This window comes from Apteryx mantelli, chromosome 2, assembly GCF_036417845.1.
Source record: "Apteryx mantelli isolate bAptMan1 chromosome 2, bAptMan1.hap1, whole genome shotgun sequence".
Classification (NCBI taxonomy): domain Eukaryota; kingdom Metazoa; phylum Chordata; class Aves; order Apterygiformes; family Apterygidae; genus Apteryx; species Apteryx mantelli.
In genome coordinates, this window is record NC_089979.1 from 45,992,148 (window position 1) to 46,017,109 (window position 24,962).

Consider the following 24,962-nt stretch of genomic DNA (forward strand, 5'->3'; position numbering starts at 1 on the left):
GCGAGACGGGCCAGACAGCAAGCCAGGCCCAGCGGGCGCCCGGGGCGCCCGCGTGGCTCAGTCACTCGCCGCAGTTGAAGCGGGCCGCGCACCCGAACTCCGCCGTCCCGGCGCCCCGCGCGCTGCCGATCGCAGCGGGCGGCCGTTACCCCAGCGCGACGCCTCACTGAGAGCGAGCGGGCGCGCGGCCGCCCGGGTACGTGCGAGCCACGTCCCAGGCCCCGCCCACCCGCGCGCACATGACGCCGGGGGCCCCACCCCCGCCACGTGACCGCCGCCCTCCGGCTCGCCCTCACCTGCTGCGGGCCGGCGGCCGCAGCGCTGGCGGCAGCGCACGGCTGCTCCTCAGACCGCTGCCGGGGGGGGCCGGCAGCTTGCGCGCCCTCGGAGGCGCGGCCGCTGCACCGCCGCACTGCCGCCAGCAGCCCCCGCGCCCCTCTCCGCGGGGCGGCGCGGCCCCAGCTCGGCGCCGCCATGATTACCCGCGTGGGGGGGCGGAGCGTGAACTCTAACCCCGCGCGGCGCCGAGGTCACCAGCACGCGCCGGGCACCGCAGAGCGCAAGCGCGCAGGGCCCAGCTGCGGCGGGGCGGGGCAGACGGGGGCCGCCGCCATCTTAGCTGCGGCGGGAAGCGTGCGGCGCTCTTAAGGCGGCCGCGGCAGAGCCGCCCGGCTCTGCTGCGCCGTGGGGGCGCCGCTCGGGCGCTGTGGCTGAGGGAGCGGGCCTGGCCGCGACCCCTCCTTCCCCCGCCGGCCTCCCGCTGAGGCGAGCCCGAGCTGGCGGCGCCAGGCCAGCTCCAGCCCCCAGTGCCGCTCGTACGAGCATGGGGGCGGCGGCAGGGCAGGGCAGCGCAGCGCTCCCGGCCGCCTGCTCGGCCCGGCTGGGGCACCCGGGAAAGCTCACCGCCGCCGTGTGCCCTGCGCAGGCACCAGGGCGAGCGGGGGAAGGAGCAAGCCCAGCGGCCCCTGCTGACCGCGGGGTTGGGGCTCGGCCGTGTGCAGGTGGCGGAGCCGGCCTGGCACGCCGAGACGTAGAAACGGCGGCAGCCTTGCCTCGTTTACATGGAGGTGTTTGCAGTGACATTAACCTGCTGTGGCCTGCCCCATCCTTTAAGGTAGAAGTTATATTCCAACAGCCACTATAAGGCTACTCACACTGAAGAGGAGGTTGCAGAAACCCAGAGAAAGATGCTGCAGTTTGCTTAACTCACCTTTTGTTTCCCTGGCTGTAATAGGAAAGCAGAGTTTAATATAATAGAGACCCACTGATACAGCCATTTGGTCCGAGGGAAGAAACAACAAACCCACTATCTTCCTTAATAATCAGAAAGCTGCACTCCAGGGCCAGCAGATGTTTAAACAGATGAAAAAAGAACCCTTAAAGCAAGGATAACATCCCCCAAGGAGCTGCCTTATGTGTTGTTGATCCCACAGTGGAAGAGCTCAGTTCTTACTGTGTTGGTCAATTATCACCTTCATTTCTTTGCCAACAGTATAGCTATCAGAGGCCGTGGGTACGTTTCTGTAACACACTTTGTGAACTTTTAAAACTAATCCGTGCAGTTTATATATAGAATAGCAACTAAAAGACAATATAAGCCTAGTCTCTAGAAATACCAAATTCATCCATGCACAGATTAGATCTATATCAGCACTATGTTGATGGAAACCAAACTGAATTCAAAAGACTGTTTTGATTAGAAATAAATTACTCTATTTACATAATTCTCCAAGACAATACATTCCTCACATACAGGCTTTTATTAAGCTTCTCGTGTAATTAAGCATATACATTACATCTGACATGCTAACAAAGTTGTCAGGAGCCAGTACTTCTTTTTCCTCCAGACATTTGTGGTAGTTGGAGTTTCATGGATTTCACACAAATATTTCAAGAGTTGTTTCCAGTTCTAAGCATGGTGATAAAACATTTGCCAAAAGTTGTAATCTTACAGACACCATGTGCCAGAAACATACAAAATACAAGAATTTTCAAGAGTACATACAGTGGATAAAGCAACAGGTAGAAGAGCAGATCTTGTAAGATGTCTATGCTGCAATGACATGGTGCACCTCTCAAAATGGATTTCTGTGGCCTTACGCAGGAGTAGGGGCACAAGTGGTGCAGGCCTTTAACATTTAAAAAAAAAAAAAAAAGACTTATGTAGCAGAGCTACATTTAGATTTTAGATGCTCAGTCTACAGGGACTACAGTGAAACTTAACATTAGCATCTGAGAGCAATTGTTTTGATGCCCAAAAAAGAAAAACTAAAAAACTTTCATGGTCAGGCATATGCCTACATTCCATGCTTTGTTAGTGTAAATGTGACACCATCATGTGTGGTTTAAGATGAATCTATTCACAACATATCAAAAGTCTCAGACAAGTGTATCTTTACACATTAAGATCATGTACAAAACATGAGAATGGAAGGCTTATGGTAGACCAACTAAACCAACACTATTAGGCATCTTGCTTCCATTTGCAATGGTCAAAAATTTCCTAGTCTGATGATCCACAGAGAAATCAGTAAGTTTCAGGTGTTGTGTATTACCCTATCCACATCTGTTGTACAAAGAAAAAGCTCTTAATACAGTATATTCCTACATATCTGTAATCCTGCTGTGAATAACTTAAGTAAAGCATGTTGAAGCAGCAGTCCTTTCTTTAGCTGGGAGTGATCTTCCTAGTTTGATGTCCCATGTAGGCAACACTTAACTGAAATAATCACAAGGGAGTGAAGTAACAAGCTTCAGTTTGGCAGAAGTAGATTTATAATGATCAAGTTGAACAGTAGTTACAGACTGAAAAGAAGTTATGTATCCACAGTATATGTACAGTATAATTAACTTCTCCAAAGAGTTTTTTCAATGCTATATTTTAAAGGTTGCCTTCAAATTAGGGATAAGTCCTTTAAATGCTTGAAAGGCATAAAAATTCCCCTCCCCACACAAAAACCCAAACAATGTATTTTAGTTTCAAAAATATTTTGAACCCACAAACAAGCTTGATATCAATTAATCTGGTAAAATAGCTATGTGCTAAATAAAAGCACATCTGGTGGAAAGAGCGCAAAGAATGTTACAAGTGTACTTAGTTTTTGCTTGCAGCATCTGGCAGTGGGTAGCAGGACAGAGGCAGGAATCTCAGTGGGTCTCCTCCTGTGTCTGTTCTGCAATAGTTTCTGTGGCACTAGCATTGGCGGCAGAATTCAGAACTTCTCCAAAGTCTCCCCCAGCAGGTTTGCTTCCTCCAACTTTAGACTAGAACACAGAAAGAGTCTCAACATAAAATTGCAGTTATTTAGCACACGAAGTATGGCTAACTATATAAAAACAGTACCTCTGCATCAAGAAGTTTAGTATGTGTTTTCAGTAGGGCAGCTTTTCCAGGACTGGACTACTTCCACAATAACACAAAAGACAAGTCTCGAGTATCAAGTGCAGAAGAATCAGTAGAAGCAGCTTAACATAACAGCCTCCCTTTGGCCTCAAGATACACAAAGCATGAAGTGGCCCTAATTGTAATGAGCCTGAAGCTTGACACATACACTCAGTTAAAAGTGGATACAGGTATGCAGCCTTTCAAGCCATTTAGACTTTGAAAGATGCAGAGTTAAAACTAACTTCCGTACTGCCCCAGAAAGAACCCCTGAACAATCTTCAGTCTCAACAACACATCTTGAGTTCTCTCTCTCTCTTGAGTGGAGTGTATCAACTACTCTACTTTGTCAGGTAATGTGTTTGCCTTTTCGCTTCTCAGTACAGTACCTACTCCATGGGACAGCATGAATATTAGGGCCATCTAGTCCTCTAGAGGATTGTTAGTTCCCCATGCTATTGCTTCCATGCTTCTCATCCAACCCAGTGTTCCCATGAGAAAGGACAGTCAGATATGGTTCCTATTACACGTATTGGCAATTTTTAAGGTGAATTTTTATCTGAAGAAGCCATTAATGATTGTTTCTGGCACTTAGGGCCTTTTGGATTTGAAATTTACTCACAGATGCAAAGACCTTACATATTTATGTCAGAAGTGTAAGACAAACCTCCTATATTCCTCTGTAAAATACTAGTCCTTGGGCAGGCTTGGAAATAAAAGCCTAGACCATTCTGGATATATAATATTAGGTATGTTATATTAGCCATTTGTGTAGGTTAGACAGCTATTAGTCCTTTTAGTTAAGGGCATCCTCCTATAAGAGGCTCAGGATGCCTATTTTATGTTCTCAAATCATTAGGCAGAGAAGCCATTTCCACAGTACTTAGAAGTCATTTAAGCACTTTCAACAGTTTACCAGTAACTAAAAAAACGGGTATCCAGAGTCCACTTAAGCGTTTACTCCACATATACAGATCCACAATCATTCAGACATTTTAGTAATGCTTACCTTTAAGTTTTCAACTTTTTCCTCAAACGATTTGAAAGTTGAAGAATTTCTAGGGACGACAAAAAAAAAGAAAGAAAGAAAGGAACCACAGAATTAAAACCATGTCCAGTTAGTCTATAAATATCAAAAGACAAGGAAACAGTTACTTTTTCAAAGTCAACATGCATTTTATGTTTTCAGCTTTTTTCTTTGTTTTTAAGGGTAGCCCAAAAATAGTTTAGATGCAAATCTCCAAGAGTACTACAAAATTGAACTTCAAATATACTCAAGTCACAGTTCATTTTTATATTTGAGCCAAACTACTCAAAATAAAATAGAAGTCAGCACTGTAAATAAGCTTTGCCAGTCTCAGTGGTAGGATCTTTCATCAAAACACGGAAAGGAGAACTTAGCAAGTGTTTTAAGTTTAACTTAGTTTTGCTGCCAATTTCATAGGCTTCTCACTTAAAGGATTTGTTTCAGAAAAACTCAGTCATCACTTCTGGTTACCCTAGTGTATTGCTGAAGAAAGTTTGTTATGATAGAGGGTTTTGCTTGTTATAGGAAAACCAGTTTAATTTAATAAGCTATGAATTCAATTAACAAACCACAGTTCACACTGGTATTTTCTGCTAACATGTTAAAATCAAGGGAGACTCCCCCTTGCTTTTTAAGTGCTGGAGACAGCTGTGATCACAGACAATAAAGCATTGCATCTGAAGAGCAGCACAGCTCAGGATTTACAATGCTGAGGGCCAGTGCAATCTTCTTAGGGTATGAAGAGTTGCTATATGCTCCTACTAGCTATCAGTATCATTTGCAAATTTGTGCAATAGCTTATGCACCTTAGCCTTTATGCAGAATGGAGAATGCTTCCTTCAGTGGACCAGGAACTAAGGATTCATAGCAGACTCCACAAAGTATTACTGTGTAATATGAAAGAAAGGAGGCTTTTTTGAAAGAAGTCTTAAGCTTCCCCCCTTTCCCTTGCTTAGTATTTGTGTAGATCACCCACATTTAGCAGCTCTCATTTAGGAAAATGCAGAGTTAAGAGTAATCAGCACATACATCAAACCAGACTCTCTCAGGGGACAGGGACACAGAGCCAAGCAAGAGCAGAGAAGAAGCAAGCACTCAAAGTCAGCAAGAGACTTTTTGTGAAACCTCAGTATTTCCTACTTGCTTTCACAAACAGTTCTAAAATAGATGCTAAGTCTTCCAAACTTGGAATCATCTAGTAGCCCTACATTTCCAATGGGCAGGGAAAAGCTGTTTCAATTCTTAGAACAGCAAAAAAAAAAAAAAAAAAGTACATTTAGTTGCAATCCAGATGTGCAATAACCACTAATATTAAAGCAGAACTAAAACAAATTTTATCCTATACTTTAATACTGGTAATTCATTACAAATAAATTTTTATTAATATTTGTTTATTAGATTTCAATTTGATTTGATTCCACATGTGAAAATAAACAAACTCAACATGAATTAACATACATTACCTCATAATAGGCATGCTAATTGAATGTTGTATGGAGCGTATACTAAATGCCAGCATTAAGAAAAAGAAAGCAAGAGGTTAGTTTATATGATTGACTGTGAAGAAATTTGCTTAGAAAGCTGGTTCTGGATACTACTTTCTAGTAAATAGCAAAATATTCTTATATAGTAACTCCTTGTTTTTTTGTTTTTTAATTGCTTGGCCATGCACACACTCAAGCACAACAAAGCAAAAGCTGCAACAACTTCCTGCCCCCAAGTGCCATGCTTGTTAATAAGTTCATACCCTGTATAGCTGCAACAGTCTACTTAAGTTTTTCGAGCAATGAGAAGCATGCTACATTTCTAGTTTTGACAGTATCAAGTAGAAAGTGAATACTCAAGAGTCTTATTAATCAACTAATCTTCCCATTAGAAAAATTACTCCTACATTTGGAAGGCTTCTAGCCCCAGTACAGTATAAATTTCCATATTCATTAATACAGATTATCTAGAGCAAGCAGTCATATCAACATCTATTCAAAATCAGGTTAAGCGAGGGGAAGCTGAGGGGCAAGAGATTGTTTGTTTTATCAGACTGTCCTGGTCTCAACGCTGTTCTTAAATTTATGGAGGATCTTTGTAACCTGCCAATATTGCTAGACGCTTACTGTTTTTTTTAGTTACAACACTATCTACTCCTATAAATTGAGTGGATATAGATTAAACAACTCCCAAATAGCTTCAAGAATGCCTGAAATCTAATTTAGTTCCATATTCTGGAAAATCTTTATTTACTCTAGATACAAATTAGTCTGTTAAATGTTTCTTGTCGAATACTACAAGAGCAAGTTAGAAAAACTGTTATCAGTTTTTCATAACCGGGCTTTATAACACCTTTCAATAGAATCCTTGGCCAGCAATCGCTGGGGGCAAGGAAATCTCACCTGTGTTGCACCTCCAAAACTCAAATTAGTATCTCAACGCAATGGAATGTATGTTCACACAAGCAAAAAAGGCTCCATGTTCATTGCACATGGAATTTTAAGACATTCTTTCAGCAGGCTCAGCAGCAGAGTACAGGAATAAAAATCATCGATACACGTAAATGAGTCCCCTTATGGTTGGGTAGCTGAATGCACAACTTAAGATTGTTTTGTGGGTACAATATGCTGGCAATCAGATACTCAAGTGCCAAATGCTGGCCTACCACATATCAGTAATATCTAGCCATGTTTCACCCCTTTCCCCCTCACCCCATTCCTGCTGCTTTTCATCTTTCCCGACCATTTGGCTTCCATGAAGTTTTCCAGAGCGTGCAGAGGATGACTGTCTTCAGGAGGGTCATTTATATTCCCTGTTCTGCACTGCGGACTACTAAAAATTGTCATTTTGCTATGTGCCAAGTTTTAGTACAGAACTAGGTTGATACTACATAATTTTATTTGTCCAGTCATGGGCAGCCACTTTCCCTTACCCTGCAAGAAGGGTTGTTAATGTTTAAGACTAAAGAGGGTGAAGGATACCTATTTTGCCCTCTATATTACAATCTGCAAACCTGCTCATACAGAAAAGCAGCTACCTATGATATATTGCAGATCTTGTTCCAATAGCTGTCTAAAGAAATTTAATTCAATCCCATATAGATCATTTAATGGAAAAGCTATTTTTATATTTGTGAAGAGCTTACTTTGTTGTACAGCTTATGTATACTCAGAATCCGTTTTGTAAAGTTTCACCATAACAGAATATACAGTTTTAGCACTGACAGATTTGGTTTGCAAGAGAACTGTACTAGACCAAGTGCACTGCAGCTGATTCCCCCATCCCCCCCCAATCAAATCACTCATTCTGAAGTAGTGCAAAGAAGCAAGATTTAGGTTTTATAAAACTTTACAAAGAAGAGAACTCCATTTTTCTTTTCCCGAATTATGGAATGCCACATTAAGGCACTCACTCAACTAGGCCATAAAGCTGGGCAGTTTGAAGACTAGAAGACCATTTTACAACAATCACAAGCAAACCCCTAGCTTAAAATGAATAAAAACAAAAAGAGCCACAGTAAGTTGCTCTCCAGCTTTCTATGTATTTTCTGTTGCATTAAAAGGTTTGTAACACTTTACATGCAAGTGTTTTATAGTTACTACACTGACACACATTTTGAAACTGGTCAGTTAAAGTATGCCAGAGTCCCTGCCCAGCAAGCAGAGGCTTAAAAACTCATAAGCATTAGTTAGTTGGTGCTGTTAGTTAAGAGTTAGGTTTCCAGTTGATAAATGATGATATTTAGGAATCAATGATCACATCAGGTTTCCAAAGCAAGCAAAGAAAGTTATTCTACAATCTCAGAACAGGGCGAGGATGAAGACTTCAGCTCCATAACTCCTCCTGCACTGCATTCACACTATGTGCAAAATCCTAATGACTACACAGAAGTTTGCTCAGAGCCGCGTCTTGGTACTTCTGCTATTTCCCACATTGCCTACACAAAGATGGCTAGCTAATCAAGACGTTCATACAAAGGAGAATAAAGGTATTAAGAGAAACCTAGTAAGGGACAGAGTTAATTTTCAGCATAACAAAAAGAAAGCAGAGGAAGCATGCACAAAAAGAAAGCAATAATGCATTAACTTTGCACTATGAGTCTTTTCTCTCCTTCTCTATTTGATTACTTTTCATTTTCCCAGATCGACTAGTGGCCTTATTCCCTTTTACATCTCCCTCCAAAATCACTTCACAGGGCACGAAGACCTGCATATGATATTTGCTGCATGGAATATTTGGAAATAGTCCAACACAGAAGAAATGTCATTACAGCTGAGAAGTCCTTAAGCTAAAACAGTAAGAGAAGTCATGATGAAGAGGCCACATGAGAGTTTAATAAGAATATTCAGTATTTTTTCAAGTAAGTACTGGGCTCATCAGCTCTTAGTTTCTTGTGCAGCCCTAACAGGAGACACCAGTTTACTGGTCACATAATCCAGGGACCTAAGTTCACCGGTTGTTCGGAGGTTTCTAGCTCCGGCTCAAGTGCAAGTAAGATCTAGAACAGTACTAATTCTCTCCAGCCCTCCCCTGAAAAAAAAAAAATTCAGGAGCAGTGTGGATGTTTTTATTTACAGCCATACCTAGAATTTCCATTACTATCATTCTCCCCGAGAAGCACACCAACAATGCAACTCCTTTGGGCCCTGTGCTCCTTACACTCCCTGCTACTCCGCGGCCGAGTTTCTGGTGGAGAGTACTCAACACCAACCTAGCCACTAACTTGGGTAGTCAAGATACTCTCGTTGGATGTTGAGGTATTAAATTCCTGAGACCAGAAGAGAGCTTTGAGTCTGTGCCTGCTTGCTGGAATAGTCTGTTACTAGTGGGGGAAACACTATAGCCTTAAGGAAGAAAGGTGAACCCTATTAAGGCAGCAGTTGTTCTCTGCATCCTAAAGGAATAGAGATACCTTCCAGTCTCCCTCTGTCATGTTGATGACAAAGGGGGGGTATTTCAGACAGGCTACTATTCTTGTACTTGAGCAAATTGAGCTCACTTCATAGAATTTCTGCTCAGCACAGAGCCAGAATTCTGATACTATCCTGGGCTGCCCATCTTGCCCATCTTCCCAGATTCTGCCTACAGGGCTAAAGCTCTTAGCTTATATTCTAGGAGCCCAATACCTACATCCTTAAATATCTTACTGCTGCTTTTAGCTACTTACTGGGAGGATACAAATAAGATGGAGCCAGACTCTTCTCAGAGATGCGCATAGATAGGATGAGAGGCAGTTAACAGGAATTGCTACTCAAGAAGTTTCAATAAAATAAGAAAAAAAAAAAAAGAAGGATTGTCCAACACTTGAACAGGTCACCTAGATAGATTATAGAATCTCCATAGTTGGAGAGACTTCTAACTTACATGGACAAGGTCCTGAGCAACCTGATCTAGTTAGACCACCGAGTAGGAGGCTGAACTGGATGACCTCCATCATTCCAACCTGAGCTATTTTATGATTCTGTCATCTTTCATTCTACTTAACTCTCAGCAAGCAGCAAGAGGAAAGCCAACTTCAGAGACAGTTTCACACTGGCCATGTAGAATGCGATGAGATCAAGCTAGTGGTAGGACAGAGGCAGGAGAAGGTATTAGAAATGGAACACTCCATATTAAATGCAGCTCTTCTGATGCCTGTTGACTCTCATGGCAACATTAAGAGTGATTTGGGTACTTTTTTTTTGCAAAGTCTGTCAGAATTCAGATTGTACTTCCTTTATACACACTCCCTTTATACACATATGCATTTGGATAAGCGTATCATCCTTTAAGCGCCAGTCATTACTCCTTTACAAGCATCAACTTTCAACTTGCAGCCTTAACACCATAAGCCACGACTTACACGCTGTTACAATTAACTACTGAAACCTTTACATTGAATATTTGCTTAAAGTAAGAATAAAAAAGGCCAGGGCACACAAGGTAACTGAACTATTCAGTATCTGGAGCTGCTAAAGTAATCGTTCAAAGATAAGGACAACTTCACAGGACAAACTATGAACAGAGAATGCATGAACTATTTTGCACTTACACTCTGTTAATTTAGATTAGAGCCACAGTGCTAAACAACTGCTGTAATAGACACCAAGAGGGGAAACTACTATTCTATCAAGGCACAAATACTGTACAGACAAAGAAAAGAAGGAATTCTGCATGCCATTGACCTCAAAACTGTGTCCTGTCTCTTTACCATTTTAACGGCTTCCTTTCTTAAGAGAAAGGCCGTGGGAAGGGGAAAAGGAGAAAAAAAAGGGGGGGGGGACATATGGGGAGGGAGGGAGAGAGAGAAAGAGAGAGAGTGTGATCCACAGAGAAAGCGTGCAAGAAAGAGCACAAGCACGGGAGAGCAAAACAGAGAAAGCAAGAGTGAGCACAAAACAGAGAGAACGAGAGTGTCATTGATTACATATTCTCAAGATTCCATGTTCTGGGATACTTACTAAGTAAACATGAAGAAATATCTTCCCTGACATTAAAAGAACTACAGTTTTACATTTCCTAACACTGGAGAAGAAAGTTACTTTTACAGACAAAAGTCATTTAAAGATTTTAATGGAGACAGTCTATCTACATGCTTTGTTTTAGTAACAATTCCTGTGCCCACCTTACCTAAAGGAATGTGAAAATGCTTGCAGTCTGCACAATGCCAGAGTAAGCATTAAAGAGAGAAAGGAAGTTCTGATAAATCTGAAGCAAAGTATTTAACTGTGTAACTGCACCTCAAAGTGTTTTTTCATTAGACTTAGAAAAGCAAAAAAGAGGTTAATGGCAGCACTTTAAAAACAGAGGACTGATTTTATTACATTGTTTTCCAATGCAACAGTTATAATGTATGATTTTTATTTGTCCAATAATTGAAAAAATAAATTTGATCCACTCTTCATGATAAGTTACAACCAGAGATGAGGGGTTTTATATGTTCCAAAAGAAAGACTTATATAATCAAGCAAAAAAAATGTAAATTAATCATATGAATGAATTGCATTCAGGAAGACTTTTCATGAAGCTCGTAACACATATAGTGCTAAAAATGACCACCAAATTTGCCCTACTTTGCATAAAGGGCTGTGTCATTTGACACAGAAGGTCGAACTAGTTTTTGTATGCTAATACATAAGAATTAACAAGTGCAAACTGTAATAAAATCAAGCCATTGCTATGAGGTAGAACAGCATAAAAAGAAATAAACATGACTTAAGGAATCCAAACACGCTATACAGGACACATCAAAAAAAAAAAAAAAAGTTTAAAGACTTTCAAAGTTCAAGTGTAGCATTCCACAGCCTGAGAAAGCCAGAGAAGAGAAATGACGATGCTATATGCAAGTACAGGTGAAGACACTGCCACCTGCAATGCTACCAGATCAAGCAGAGTAGCAGTGGAGGAAATAGCACACATTGTTTCTCTTGCGCACGTAAAATACACACCACTCAACTCTTCTGCGTAAGTGAGGACACACAAGCACGTTTTGCAGCAAGTCATTAAGCACTCCTAAAACAGATGCTGAGGGTTCTTGATAGATTAACTTGTAAAAAGCTAGGTATGTTATCAGCATGGGCTTATTTCAGTGATTAGCTGTTTAAATCAAAAATGCAACTACTTGGGAAAAGCTGAAGAAACCTACTTCACATCTTCAAACTTCTTGGTTATGACTGAGCCAACAGATGAAAAAGCAGCAGACGCCTTCTGACCAGCCTGAGATAGGGTTTCTGATGTTTTCTTGTATCTGTGTTCAAACAAAATTAAGTCTGTAGTTATCTTAGTAGAACACATAAGGAACCTTTTAGTGTACTTAAATTTGTATCAAACCTAAACATATACTTCAGATTTTGGGGGGACTAAACAAGCTACAAAAGAGATTAGATTCAATCCTTTCAGTCCCTTTCAGCTACAGTATCTCTGCCACCTCAAATTTCAGATCAAATTCACCGACATCCAAGTACCACCCCACCCCCAAAGCAATTGGAAGCAAAGATGCTCTAATGTCACTGGTATTTTATTTATCTGCAAATCATTGGTGCTTGCAACCTGCTATTGTAGAACTTTTAAAAATTAAAAATAAAAAGAAACACCCTAGACACGCATAGGAAAAAAGAACAGAGGTTTATGTTTTTGTGTCAAGTATCTCAAATCTTATACAGAATGGTTTTGTCAATAAACTTTACCATAACAGTTTTCCCAGTAAGAGGTACATCTTCTTACAGTCTTTAAAAGTCATTAATTGCAGTAAGAGGCAGTTCACTCCTGTCTTTAAGCTAATGGTTTTATTTGGTGAGAATATTAACTGTGACTTCGTATTCTTCCTGCATGAGCTCAGTTTACCATAATTTTTCAGTTTGGAAGAGAAGGGATTGTTGGATTTAGGACACCTTGAGCACTACTTGAGTAGTGTTTTGTTCTGTCAGGCAAGAAGTGTATTAGAATCTCTCGTATTATAGTCCCTCATTCTTATTTTGCACAAGATGACATGGTTAATAGTAGCCTTCTTGGAATAAGGCTACAATGATTTATCCAGGTAATTTTTAGTGGAGCTTAACTTTGTATCATCTATCTATCGTCATCTAGTCCCACAAGAACAGCAGGTTTAAACATGACACAAGAACTACACAGTTTTCACCTCAACAGCTGAGACAGACTATCATGAACTGGTACATACGCCGTGGTTGATGTGACATCTTGCCAGCTTTTGGTGATGTTCTGCTTTAGTTCCTGCAATGAGTTAATTCCCAGCTTCCTCTTGATTTCTGCTAGATGCTTCTCTTTGGCAGCTAGCACTTGTGAGAGTGTCTGGATTTCCTCTTCTACCTATGGCAGCAGAGTTGATGATAGAAGTAAGTTAAATGTTTGCTTAGATCACTTGTTAACTACGTATTTATGAAAGCATCTACTAAGTTTCAGTCATGGAGAAGCTGACATGTTTCTAATATTGCTTCAGTTACTTCAAAATTCTGAAAAGGAAATTCAACGTACTCTACAACAAGAGCCAGCTGGTCACAAAGAAATATACTTGCAGCTATTCCTGTTACTGAAATATCCAAAAAGAAATTGGTAGCTCTAAAAGACAGGGTGATTAGAGACAAGATAGTTGTCTAAACCAGACAGGGTAGTTACCTTTTGATAGCTTTAGCCTATGTGAAGCTCAAAGATTAGTCAAACCTGTGACCATCCTCAAGGCTATATTTTTCTTTCAAGTCAGAAGAGATACCAAGTTAAAACAGTGCCAGGAAGCTCAGAGCGTATCTGTTCCACACACAAGTTTTGTGTCCTTACTCAAACAGAAAGGTTCTTTTGTGGCTTAACCCAGCAACTTTAGGCTGGATCCAGTCATGGCAATGCCTTCCCCAGTTTTACAGTGCCATTTTGCGGCCTGTATAGATGTGACAAAGGCACTAAGGCCACATGTATAAAGGCAAAGGCATACGTCCAGCCCTACTTGCTCATCCAGACTGGACCACTATTTTCAGGATGGCAGGCTGACCATTCATTTAAACTCATTTGCAGGAATAACAGTATTTTCAATGCACCTTTATTTTCAATGCCTCAGTCCAGCATGATGGTCCAGCAGGACCAGACTTCCCCCACCATCTTCAACTGATTGGTTTGGCATGGAATAATCCTCAGCACTAAAACAAACACTGCATTAAATAGCTATGCTGGCATTTCACAGTTGACCTTGGTACACCAATCTCAGGCATAAGTTCTGTCTAGTATATCCTTTAGGGTCCTAAAGTCACACAGAGCTACAAAAGAGAAAAGCCTCTCAATGCAGCTTGAGTTTATCAGCTTTGAAATGCATGTACCAGGTTCAAACATTTAGTTCTCCTTTGAAGAGTGCTATTTTAACTTGCTCTTAAAAGTTAATTTTTTTTCTGCTACTATGAATTATGGATAAGAATAGTTACATGGTTAGCCATTAGTGTTACCAAAAGGCCCAGACAAGAAAGAGTCTCAAGGGGGGGGGGGGGGGAATGGGGGAACTGTTACCAGCTCGGACAAGAAGGAGTCTCAACAGGAGCCTCAGACAAACATACCCAAGGACACCGGTGCAGCTGGGACTGATACATCCTGAGAAAGTACAGATAAACCAGCAGAAGCCAGTTGGAGCCAAGATTAGGACTGAAACAGTTTTTCCTCAAACAAGGAAGCGGGCCAAGTTGAGACCATGTATGGAAGAGTAGAGCAAAGTTCATGGCAAGATGCTGAGTGACACCTCTTCTGACACCACTAGGGACCACCAGAGACCACCAGAGACCCCCACAGAAGACCCCCAGAGACTCAGACCGCATGCGTAATGATTATGTAAATGCAGTAATTAGTTCTAGGAAATAGAATGAATATGTATAATCATTCATGGAAATTTAATGCATATGCACAGAATAGAGCAATATAAACTTTAGATAATGCGACACACGGTGTGCACGTTGGGTGAAGCTATCCCCCGTGTACCCGGTGCCGTAATAAAGAGAATGCCTGCTTCTTAATGCTACATTGGTGTTAAGGAGTTTTTCTCCTGATTTCAGTGACATTAGCAAGGCAGTGCACACATATTACTGCAAAATGTCCTTCATGCAAATATCAGGTTCAGTCACTCCACACCAGCTGAGACAATACTTGGTTTCAGCTTCCAGCCTTATGCTCTTTGATAGCTTATTTATCCCCTTCTCACTTGAGAGAAAAAAAAAAGGTTAGACATTTATACACTTTGGTTAGAGTTTTGTGCGCTAAATACTTCTAGCTCAGTTTCCATAGGAAGAACTGGATGTTCTCTTCCCTTTGCCACCTACCATTTCTCTCCCCCAATACACAGGAGTCCAGTACCCAGCTTTAAACACTCAACTAATGAATATGCAAAGCATTAACTCTGTGTTCAATCATTTCAATAACAGCATTACCCCAGATTTTCCTTATCAAGACCAGCTTGAGAACTATTTCCAAGAGACCAGCAGATTTACCTTAGCAAGTTCTTTTCTTAGTTCGTCCTGTTCTTCTTCCGACAGCGTTTCTGACATACTAACCGTAGCAGCAGCATCCTCTCCAACCTCAGGTATAGAGTCAGTTCGCAGCAGTCCTTGAGGTGAATAAACCATTAAAGGTTACATCATCATGTGTTTGCCAAACAGACAGCAGCTAGATGTTAACATACATCCTTTTTGTGCCAGAGCACAGGTGAAACAGGTGAGAGGACAGCAGAGTCATGGTCCCCAAGCACTCTGGTGCGCAGGAAACAGGAAGGCATTGTACTGACTTTCTTCTACTGAGTTGCTTTAAAGCTCAGTGTAATCAGCTTTAAAATCTCAACTTTGACTATAGAAGGGAACTGGAAACACGCCGAAAACAACATGGCCCACTGCTTTGATAGAAACCAGGGCAACAGAGCACTATCTCTCAACCAGTGGTTCACAGGCAACCTCTGCACAGGAGTTTACGTGCCTACTGCTCTATCTCGCTCAAGCAGCATGAAACTCTGGCAGCGTTGGAGGCATTCAACATCAGCACAGAAGGCTCCCTCCTTCACTGCTCTTTGGATCAGAGAAAAATGCCTGTTCTTAGCATACTGCTAACTGAGAAAGGAGTTACACTGCAAGTATGAACCTGCCATCACACCCTGCTCAGCCTCTCTGTCCCCAGTAACTGGGACCATTGCGGCTAGCAAGGCACAAGTACTGCAGAACTAGAAGAAAGTCACTGCTTTCCTCCTCGACATTAAGGCAGTTCCATTTGAAACACCTTTTAATGCAGTGAACAGATTTTCCAGCAAGATTTCCCAATTCGAATCTTCACAGCTGAAACTTAAACATATAGTTTGTCAGAATAAAGGAAACTGATCTTAATTTGCAAAGACAATAATTTGCAGAAAGACTGGATATTGGAATGGTTCTGCAGTCTCCAGACTAACAGACTATTCAAGAAGTAAAAAGACAACAGAGTATTCAAGAAGTTGCTTTACAATTAGTACCAAAAAAACTCCCAAACCTTCAAATAGAAGAAAACAAACAAAGATTTTTTTCATTTGTTTGGAAGGAGAGGGGTCTGTGTGTGTGTAAAAATAAATAAATAGCTAAACAAACCAGGAATGGGTTAGAGTTACATGTAAATCAATAATAAACCAGAAGTGGGAGAGTTGCATGTGGATTTTTTCCAGATATTAGCTAGTCACTCTGTTAAAAACAGGCTGGCATTGAAGTGTTTACAGTGAAACACGAGAACAACCATTTTCTCTATCCCTTCATATAGTTAGAAACACACTTATCCAGACAAGATGGGAACATGTTAAGTAACGTACCCTGACTAGTCACTATAGCAATTAACTAGACTAAATTCCATCCTCATTCTAGCAGCTTTTGCTGGCATTGCATAATACCATTTGGTCCAAGAATCAGACAATCCAGTGAGCAACGAAACCACCACTATGATTTCATTGTTAGACTTGATATCAAATAGCTACAACACAATCAGCTGAAAAGTCTGGAAAAAAAGATTTTGCCAGTCCAAAAATTATTCTATGAAACATGTTCCTAGCAGCTGACAAGCCTGAAAAAGGAGAGTCCTTTTTCCTTGATTCAAGTAAAGCTTGGTTCCACAAATTCTTTCCATAATGGTGTGTTTTCTGCCTGTATTCGTATCCAGAATACCTGTCCTCTATAAGGATCACACTGCTACATGGACAGAACACTTTTAAGCGTTAAGTTAGCCATGAAGGATACTGATAAGCAAGCATATAGAAATAGAAAAGGACTTAAACCCCATTCTGCAAGCTTGCTTTTTTTTTTTTTTTTTTTTTTTTTTTTTTTAAATGAAGTCTATACCACATTTTTCCAGAGATTTATGTCTGTCTTCTGGACTAACATAACATAGTTTCTATAGGTTTTCTGACACACTTTTATGACAGGAATCTAGGGAGAAAAGAATGTTTTAAGACTAATGCCCAAACCAAGCACAGCACTACAGCACTGAACACAAAGGATTACTGCCCATGTCTACAAACTTTATTTATATATTCCATTAGCATATTTCCTTAACATCAAGCTGTCAAAAATGCCTTTTTTTTTTTTAAGTTAACTTGCTGTTTGTGCTGTTAGTTACCATAACTGAAGGAAAATGGTAACAATTCCGACTGCGTTTTTCCCTGACATTCTAGAGTCTCTGGTCCGTTAACCTCTTTCTGAATGCTGTCCTCATTCTAACTCTGCAACCCCTTTAGGGACTACAGAACTTGCCATTTCAAAAGTGATTTCAGAAGGTTTGCAAGTACCAAAGATCACAGACTACAGAGTATTAGCACGTCCAGCTGAAAGTCTGTTCAAACTGGTTATGAAGAGTCATCTGGATTATCTCACTAAAAATAGATCAAGTGAATTCAGCAGTAGGAAAACATGCTGGATTGTCTCCCATACTGGTAGTTTCCATTTTGGGAATATATCTTATTTTTGGAAAACTAGTGTTTTAAGGGAGTTTATGCTGCTTGCTGCCTACACTGACCTTAAGATTCAAAGCTAAGAAGCTAGGGAAACACCTTCCCTTCCCTTCCTATTTCTAGATCCTTTAAGGAGGAAATCACTGCTATTCGGAGTCCTCCATGCCTCACCTTGTATATCTCACCAAGCCTTCCTCTTCTTGCCATCCTCTCCCCACAGTTTCACAGAAAGTGAAATCCTGGCTTTAAGCCAGCTTCCTACGGAAAGGTGCACGGCACATCTTGGGTATTTATGTGGGGTGGGGGGCAAGAAACCAAGCAAAAAGCAGTCAGCCGGTAGATGGAAATAGTTCAGCTCAATCTGATATCAAAAGAGCATTTGTCACGTATGCTCTTCTCTTTACTCCTGCAGAACACCTATTATTGGGTTTCAATTTGTTACCTTTCATTGCATTATTTCTCTCACATATTGGAAGTAGCAAACCACTTCATTTAGTAGTTTGGTATTCTGACGGCTGTAACCAAGTTAGCATTTCAAGTCTCTTAAATGGAATGAAAATTCTGTAGAGGGAAATCCAATATTGGGAATACTATTGTCTTATCTAGTTTTAAGGTCAGTTTTTAGGTGCCTGTACTAAGACTGACATACTCTAGCCCATCAGTTTATTAGATCTACTGAAATGAACCAAGTAAAGGCATTGAGAATTTAGTTGATTAGAACTCTGAAAAACACATTCCTGAACTGCCAGGGAAATAGAATTTAACCCCCCATCAGCCTGCTATGGTAGGCAAAGTATTAGAGCCATTCAACTTGCACCCAGGTTTTCTGGTCTGGAATGTGCTTTGGGTTTGGTTGGTTGGTTGGTTTGGGTTTTGGGGGTTCTGTTTTTGTTGGGTGTTTTTTTTCCAACCCAAGTTCATGCTCTATTTTGACCTGAAGTTCCTATCATTTTTTCTGGCCTGAATTCAAAGACTAGCAAGAAACATCAGCCATTCAAGGAAGCATTGGTCATTTTAGATGAGCAGCATTTGGAGGGAGAGGGTTAGTCTTCATAAAACTTAATCTTTAGACAGATTCCTGACAGATGCTTGTGTCAGGCAGAATAAATATTTTGGCAATCAACATACAGTTGGCAAAACTAAAGAAAAAAAGGTGCTTGCTAAAGTTCAAAAGTACAAGCTGTTACAAGTTTTTAAGATCATTCCAACACTTAAGCAATCGCAGGAGTGACAGCACTACAGAGCATACTTATTTTACAATATATAAGAACAAATGTAAGTGCTTCCCATTTATCTAAGTGAAAAAGCCAGAGTCAAACAAGTATTTCTTCAGTTTGGGGAAGGGGAAGAAAGTTCTTTGGCTTCTCCCAAGTACAGGATCATATATTCATTTAAAGTGAATACAGAAGGGAAAGACCGGTCTTTATTCTGACGCATTGCTATCAGATCCAAAGAACTGCTTCTCCCTGTCTAGAAGAGGAGGGCGACGCAGGAATTTAAGGACAAGCTGACTGACCACCACTCCGCAGAGACCTGTCGTTCACTTAGTTCACAGAGCAGTTTTAGCTCATGCAGGGCTTGCCCAGGTTATGCACGTTTCTTTAGAGATCTCCAGGAACAAGCCCACAAAAGAGGCAACACCTCTGTAGCTTAGTTTTGCTTTGTTACACTCAAGACAGGGTTAAGCTTCCTCTACTTTTTAGAGAAATTATGGAGAATTAGGTCCTGGAAAGCATTACATGCAGTCCTATCAAGGAAGATAATGTCCATTAGCATGGAAAGGAAAGACTGCTGTTTTGTACAGCAGCTTATCAAGCAGAAACCAGCATGGTTAAGCATTAGATGGATGCTGCTGCGCTATAGCCACTGCCTCAGGGGGCATGCATTTGCAGCCCTAACATTTACAGCCTTTTAAATGCTAGGTGAAACGAAGTAAAGGTTTTAAGGGTAATTTTGTAAATCAGTGACATTTTTAATACTAAGACAACAGCAGATATTAGTATAACTTCAGAGCTCTAAATATTTTAAAATATGTAACTCCAACCTAAAAAAAAAAAAAAGAAAAGCTAATAGTCAAACTAGACCAATTATCTCAACCCTGCAGAAATTCTTCCTAATTTTTTTGCTCACTTTGTTTTCCACAAACAGCCTTTCTACTAAGTTAAGAAATAAGAACTCTGGTAAAGCTGGTAAATTTATATCACCCGAAATATTACCTACATGGCACACTACATCTATTAAACTACCAGAGTTAACAGCAGGCCACCTTTTCGCTTCATTTACACCTGTGTTTCAGCCAAATCGTACAGCTTCTTAAATTGAGAAGTTCCTTTTCACAGATACCAGCCAGTAAACTTTTCACGAGGATGTTTCTAAAAAGAAAGATCAGGAAGTTACCAGAGTTCTTCAGTACTGGTGATCCAGGCGGAGAAATGTTTATACTGGGTGACAGGTAAAGATAGTTTCTGTTCACTCCAGAATTGAAATCAAATGGCGACTTGTAATCCTCATGGAGATCCATCCCGGCAAACTCAGCGGGCATGGCCACGCTCTCCCTCTGGGGAAGGATTCATCTCGGCTTTCGGCAGGGGCCTCCTTCGCACAGCAAGCCCCACAGCGGGATGCACAAATCCTCCCTTTCCTCACAGGATGCACGCTGTATTTTGCTGAATTTTATGCTTCTGTCAGGTTTGATACAGCCATCTGGCAAGTAATTTCTTAACCATGTTGTCGCTGTTGCTGTTTACATGGCACAAGGTAAAGTTCCTGTAAATTTATAACTGGGGCTGGACTTAAACAGACCGTTCCTTCAACAAACATTCGCAGTACATGGCTCGTAGGCTTCCAGAAAAGTCTTCGTCCTCCGCAGAATTACATCAAGAATTTTCAGTCATTTAAATTTAAGAAAAAAAAAAGGTCAGCTGACTGCAGCTACACCAGAATATCCTTAATCTTCTAGGACACAAAAGGATTACTAGCCATAATCTATCCTGTATACCATCTGTGTAGGACTTTTTCCTCTGATTAATGGAAAATTCTGGGTGTGCAGCTCTTCTGTTTCTCCAGCTGTTTCTACCAGCATAATAACTCCGAGCCAGAATCCGGTCTCTGCTGGCCAAGTATGACACCCTAATGTTACCCCGGAATATGACAAAGCAGCACTCGTCTCTGAAGGCTACACTATAAATACTACCAATAGTTTTTTTAAAAAAAGGTGCTAGTGTGCATTATGGTATTTGCCCATGAGTCCAAAATATCAGGGTATGAGACTTTTTTTTTTAAGGAAAAAGATTGTTAAACATCCCTATGTCCTTGGTGCTTCAACCAGAGTCACTTAGAGGCAGGAACCGGTAACACCGGAATGCATGTTCCTGATGAAACATATTTATGTTTTGACACGTATACTGTGAAGAGAGATCAACTTACACAAGCTATCTGACTTCATGCTATGGGTTTAATACTTAGCCCAACAGAGAGCCTGGGAAGCTGAAATGCTTCTTACCTAAAGGAGGCATTCAGCCCAGTTTTGCAGTGCTTCTCTGCATTTTTTTTTTCCTTCCAAGATCAGCTTCTTTCACTGAAAAAATCAAGTATACTAACAAGGTAGATCACCTTTACAGCTAAGTGATGATTTCCTTAACTAAACTCTACCAGCTCCACACCTTCACCTGGGTTCTTCAGCTGCATCCTGCACGCAGAAGTGCACAATCAAATGGGAGTTAATCTCTTCCTCCGTCATAAAAGGGATGTTTGAAGACAGAGCTGATGGTAATCAGACATTAAGCCACCCCCTGCGCAAAGCCGCAGTGGTGAAGCAGCCTTGCGGCACACCTGAGTAAAGCCTGGGCACTGCGTTCCTTAGGGATACTGGAAGAAACTGTTCTATTTCTGAAGTTTTAAATTCCCATTTCCACTGGAGTCAGCGTGGGCAGGAACAGACCTTCAAACTAATGAAGGAGCAGCTCCTTCAGACTGCAAACCTACATTGGTTTCTGGTGCAGATTACCTGCAGGTTCATAAAAACAATAAGAGTGAAGAAACTTGAAACATAGTTCTCTGCTATATTCCAAACCCACTCAAAGGAAAAAAAATACAATGCCCTTCTGCATTTCTGACCTGCGGCTGTGAAATCTGCCAGAAATATTGCAAAGTTCACCTGATAAAGGTCAGAGCTTTGGTCACTGAATCTACTTAGAGTACCCAGAAACAGCAGAAAACTAACACAGCTAGAGCAATATACTGCCAATGTTCTCCATCAACCAAGCATGCTAATATGAATAGCTACTGATTTTGTTTTGCAGCTTTCCCTCATGTAACTCAAGAGGCATAGACTACCTTCTGTAGGCTCACACAGTAGTTGCACTAAATGGATTAGACAAGGTGACAAATTATTAGATGTGGCATACTAGAAAAGCTGAATATTTTCTACCACCACTTTACTGACACAGAAAAAGAGACCAAAGTTGTTCTGAGTCTCATCTGAGAAGATGAATCTCCCACCTCAGACTTTTCACAACCCTGGAGAGTCATTGAAGGTAACACTGCTCAATGTTGGCACATTACAACAAATAGAAATAGCTATTAAAGGAAAAAGAACACCTTAGGAAGACTCATTCATGCCTCCTAGTGATCAGGAATACCTTATCCTGGCCAAGGGCATTTCCTGGACTCAGGATTTACATTCCAGTTATTTACAGAAAACTTCCTGCATTCAATTTTGCCCCATACCTTCTGTTCCAAGAATCTGGTACTCTTCCTATATCTTTACTGTGCAAAAGTTGGTTTTAGGTCCCTCGAGACATTTAGGCTGCCAGTCTAAGACCAAACACAGTGCTTATGGGTGAAACACTGAGCTGGCCTGTTACGGCCACAGGCAGAAGTGTATATGGGCCTAACTTTCCAACACGTTTTCTGTGTAGTCTGAGACAGGTATGGGACAGTACCTTGCAACTTGTACAAAACTCAAGTTCACAGGGAAGGTTTGCTGGGATACAAATCTAAGCCTCTGTGCGAAAAAACGCACTATAAGGAGAAACACCTGCACAGTACAGGACTGCAGCCTATCCTTCCAAAAAAAAACAGCTGCAGGACAATTCTAGGTTACCTATCATTCCTAAGTCATCCACTTCAGGGAAGACGAATACTTCATTGCCATCCATAGCAGTCATTTTATCCACTTCTTCCCCAGTAGCTCCCTCCTCCAAGTACCCAGGGACTCAGGGCAGAGCAAGGCAGCACTCCTCCCTGTACCTCCTAAAGACAGTCTGAATAAGACAGATCCTGTTAGCTACTGGTTTGGTGCATTTTGGAGGAGGAAGGAACTTCGCCCCGGGGAACCTTCCAAATTAAAGTAATGGTCCTGAAGAAGCAAAGCAAGGTTGGGGTGCAGGAGGGAGAAAAAGAGATAGCAACCACAGGGACTCAAAAGCAAGGAAAGGTTTTGTTCTGCAGCATGAAGCTTTTTGATGAGTTTATTCGTTCCCCACAGTCTGAACACTGCTAGACAATGGCAGGAATCAAGACTGAAGTTTTACAAACAACCCTACCATGAGGCCTTTCTAAAGCAGGGCCCTCCCATGACCAAAATATCCCCCTGAATAGCCTTCGTCTCTCCCCACCCTTCACAGTAATTCAGAGCACACAGAACTGGCTCAATATGAAATTGAAGCTGTTAAACCATTCCCCGTTAGATATATCTTGCTTTTCTGCTGCAATACCTGAACTTTAGAGCTGAAGTTTAAGCTCAGACTTCCATTATTTGACTTAGTTATTCTAAATGCTTGAGTATCTTTGGTCTTTGCCCGGTATAGGAAGCCCACTTCCTACAGTTGTTACCTAGATTACTGCAGGTAGCAGCAGCAAGCCAATACCTCAAGATATCGTAAAGCCTAAGAAAGGGGCTTACCTGCTCCAGAGACAGGTAGCAGTGGGCTTTTGCTCACTATGCGAGAGAATAAAACTGAAGATTGCGCTGTATAAACCTCTGCCATTCCAGAGCTAGTACTCATTCCTCTTTAACAGGTCAGGATAACTAAGAGCTCAGCACTTAGTCATCTACGCCGTTTTAGAAGCTGATGTTGGAAAGATTGACACGAAGGTAGATTACCTCTGTCAAGGATGATTGAACCAATTACTGACAAGTTCAACTGAATGTCACAAAGTGGCTCAGAAAGGCTCAGCAAGCCTCAGCAAAGCATTACCACAATTCTTACCATTAATCATAATGTAATCCCCTCTGTTAAGGCTAGGGAGCACGTTCTAAGCTTTGCCAGGTAAGTATTTAGCTAGCACAGATTGTGCATGTCATGAATCATAAGGAAGGGAACTTTCTGCATAGCTAGAAAAGCTGTTAGAATTGAACAAACACTGTTAACCGGATATTTGCCTGCCTAGTGTCAGACACTGCGCTCTTTCTTCAGATAACCACCTGCTACCTAGTACTATAGTTCCAACATTAGCCCCTGGCTAACTAGCAGCAATTTAAATAAGACAATAGCATTAAAACACTTTGATCTTGTTGGTGGCTAAGCAAGGATAAAACATGGTGGTAGCCTTGCAGAGAAACTGCTTTTCACGCATGCTGAGGCCTTGCAGAAGAAGAATGGTTTATTTGCATACAAGAAAGTTATATCCCTCTTTCCCTAAAGAAACCCAGCTAGTGTAAAATCAAACTCCATCTTTAGCCTTTGAAGAAACTAAGCCATATATTCAACAGCATTTCATACAGAGAGTTAAATTCAAAATGCCTCAGAATTGGAGGAAAGCAGAGGCTACCCTAGGACAAGACCCAAGTTTTGGATCTACTTTGGATAAAGCCACTTAAGCAAGCAATCCACAAAATCCATGCCTCATCAAATGAGTTCTCCTGCCACACAGGATCCTGCCTTCGTCGTCTTGTATGCCCTGTGTTCATGTCATGTTTAAGCACAGAAATGCCAAACTCATGTAGCAGTGCACATACTCAGGGCAAGCCCTAACTTCATGACTTCAGCGCTTAGCTCAGCAAGCAGAAGATGATGGGGGCAAAGGTGTAGATCTGGGGGCAGAAGTTGTCAAAAAGGAAGAGGAGGAGCTTGCTTTCCCTCCTGCCCCTGGCATGGTAACATGATTCAGTCTCCTATTCCAAGGATGATAGCTAAGATTCAACTTCCTGC

General features: G+C 41.4%; 1 protein-coding gene across 2 annotated transcripts in view; it reads right to left on the reverse strand.

The window, feature by feature from the left end:
• TPD52 (tumor protein D52) overlaps positions 1-24,962 on the reverse strand; it is a 139,397-nt gene that overhangs the window by 91,929 nt on the left and 22,506 nt on the right. The window contains exons 2-6 of one of the 2 annotated variants that reach the window (XM_067290574.1): positions 15,347-15,462; positions 13,051-13,199; positions 12,019-12,120; positions 4,392-4,440; positions 1,742-3,264 (exon numbers count right to left, since the gene is read on the reverse strand). In XM_067290574.1, the coding sequence (XP_067146675.1) occupies positions 3,148-3,264; positions 4,392-4,440; positions 12,019-12,120; positions 13,051-13,199; positions 15,347-15,462 (533 nt within the window). In that variant the 3' untranslated portion in view covers positions 1,742-3,147. Of the gene's footprint in view, positions 1-1,741; positions 3,265-4,391; positions 4,441-12,018; positions 12,121-13,050; positions 13,200-15,346; positions 15,463-24,962 lie in introns of those variants that run through there. The other variant, XM_067290575.1, reaches the window with a different exon arrangement.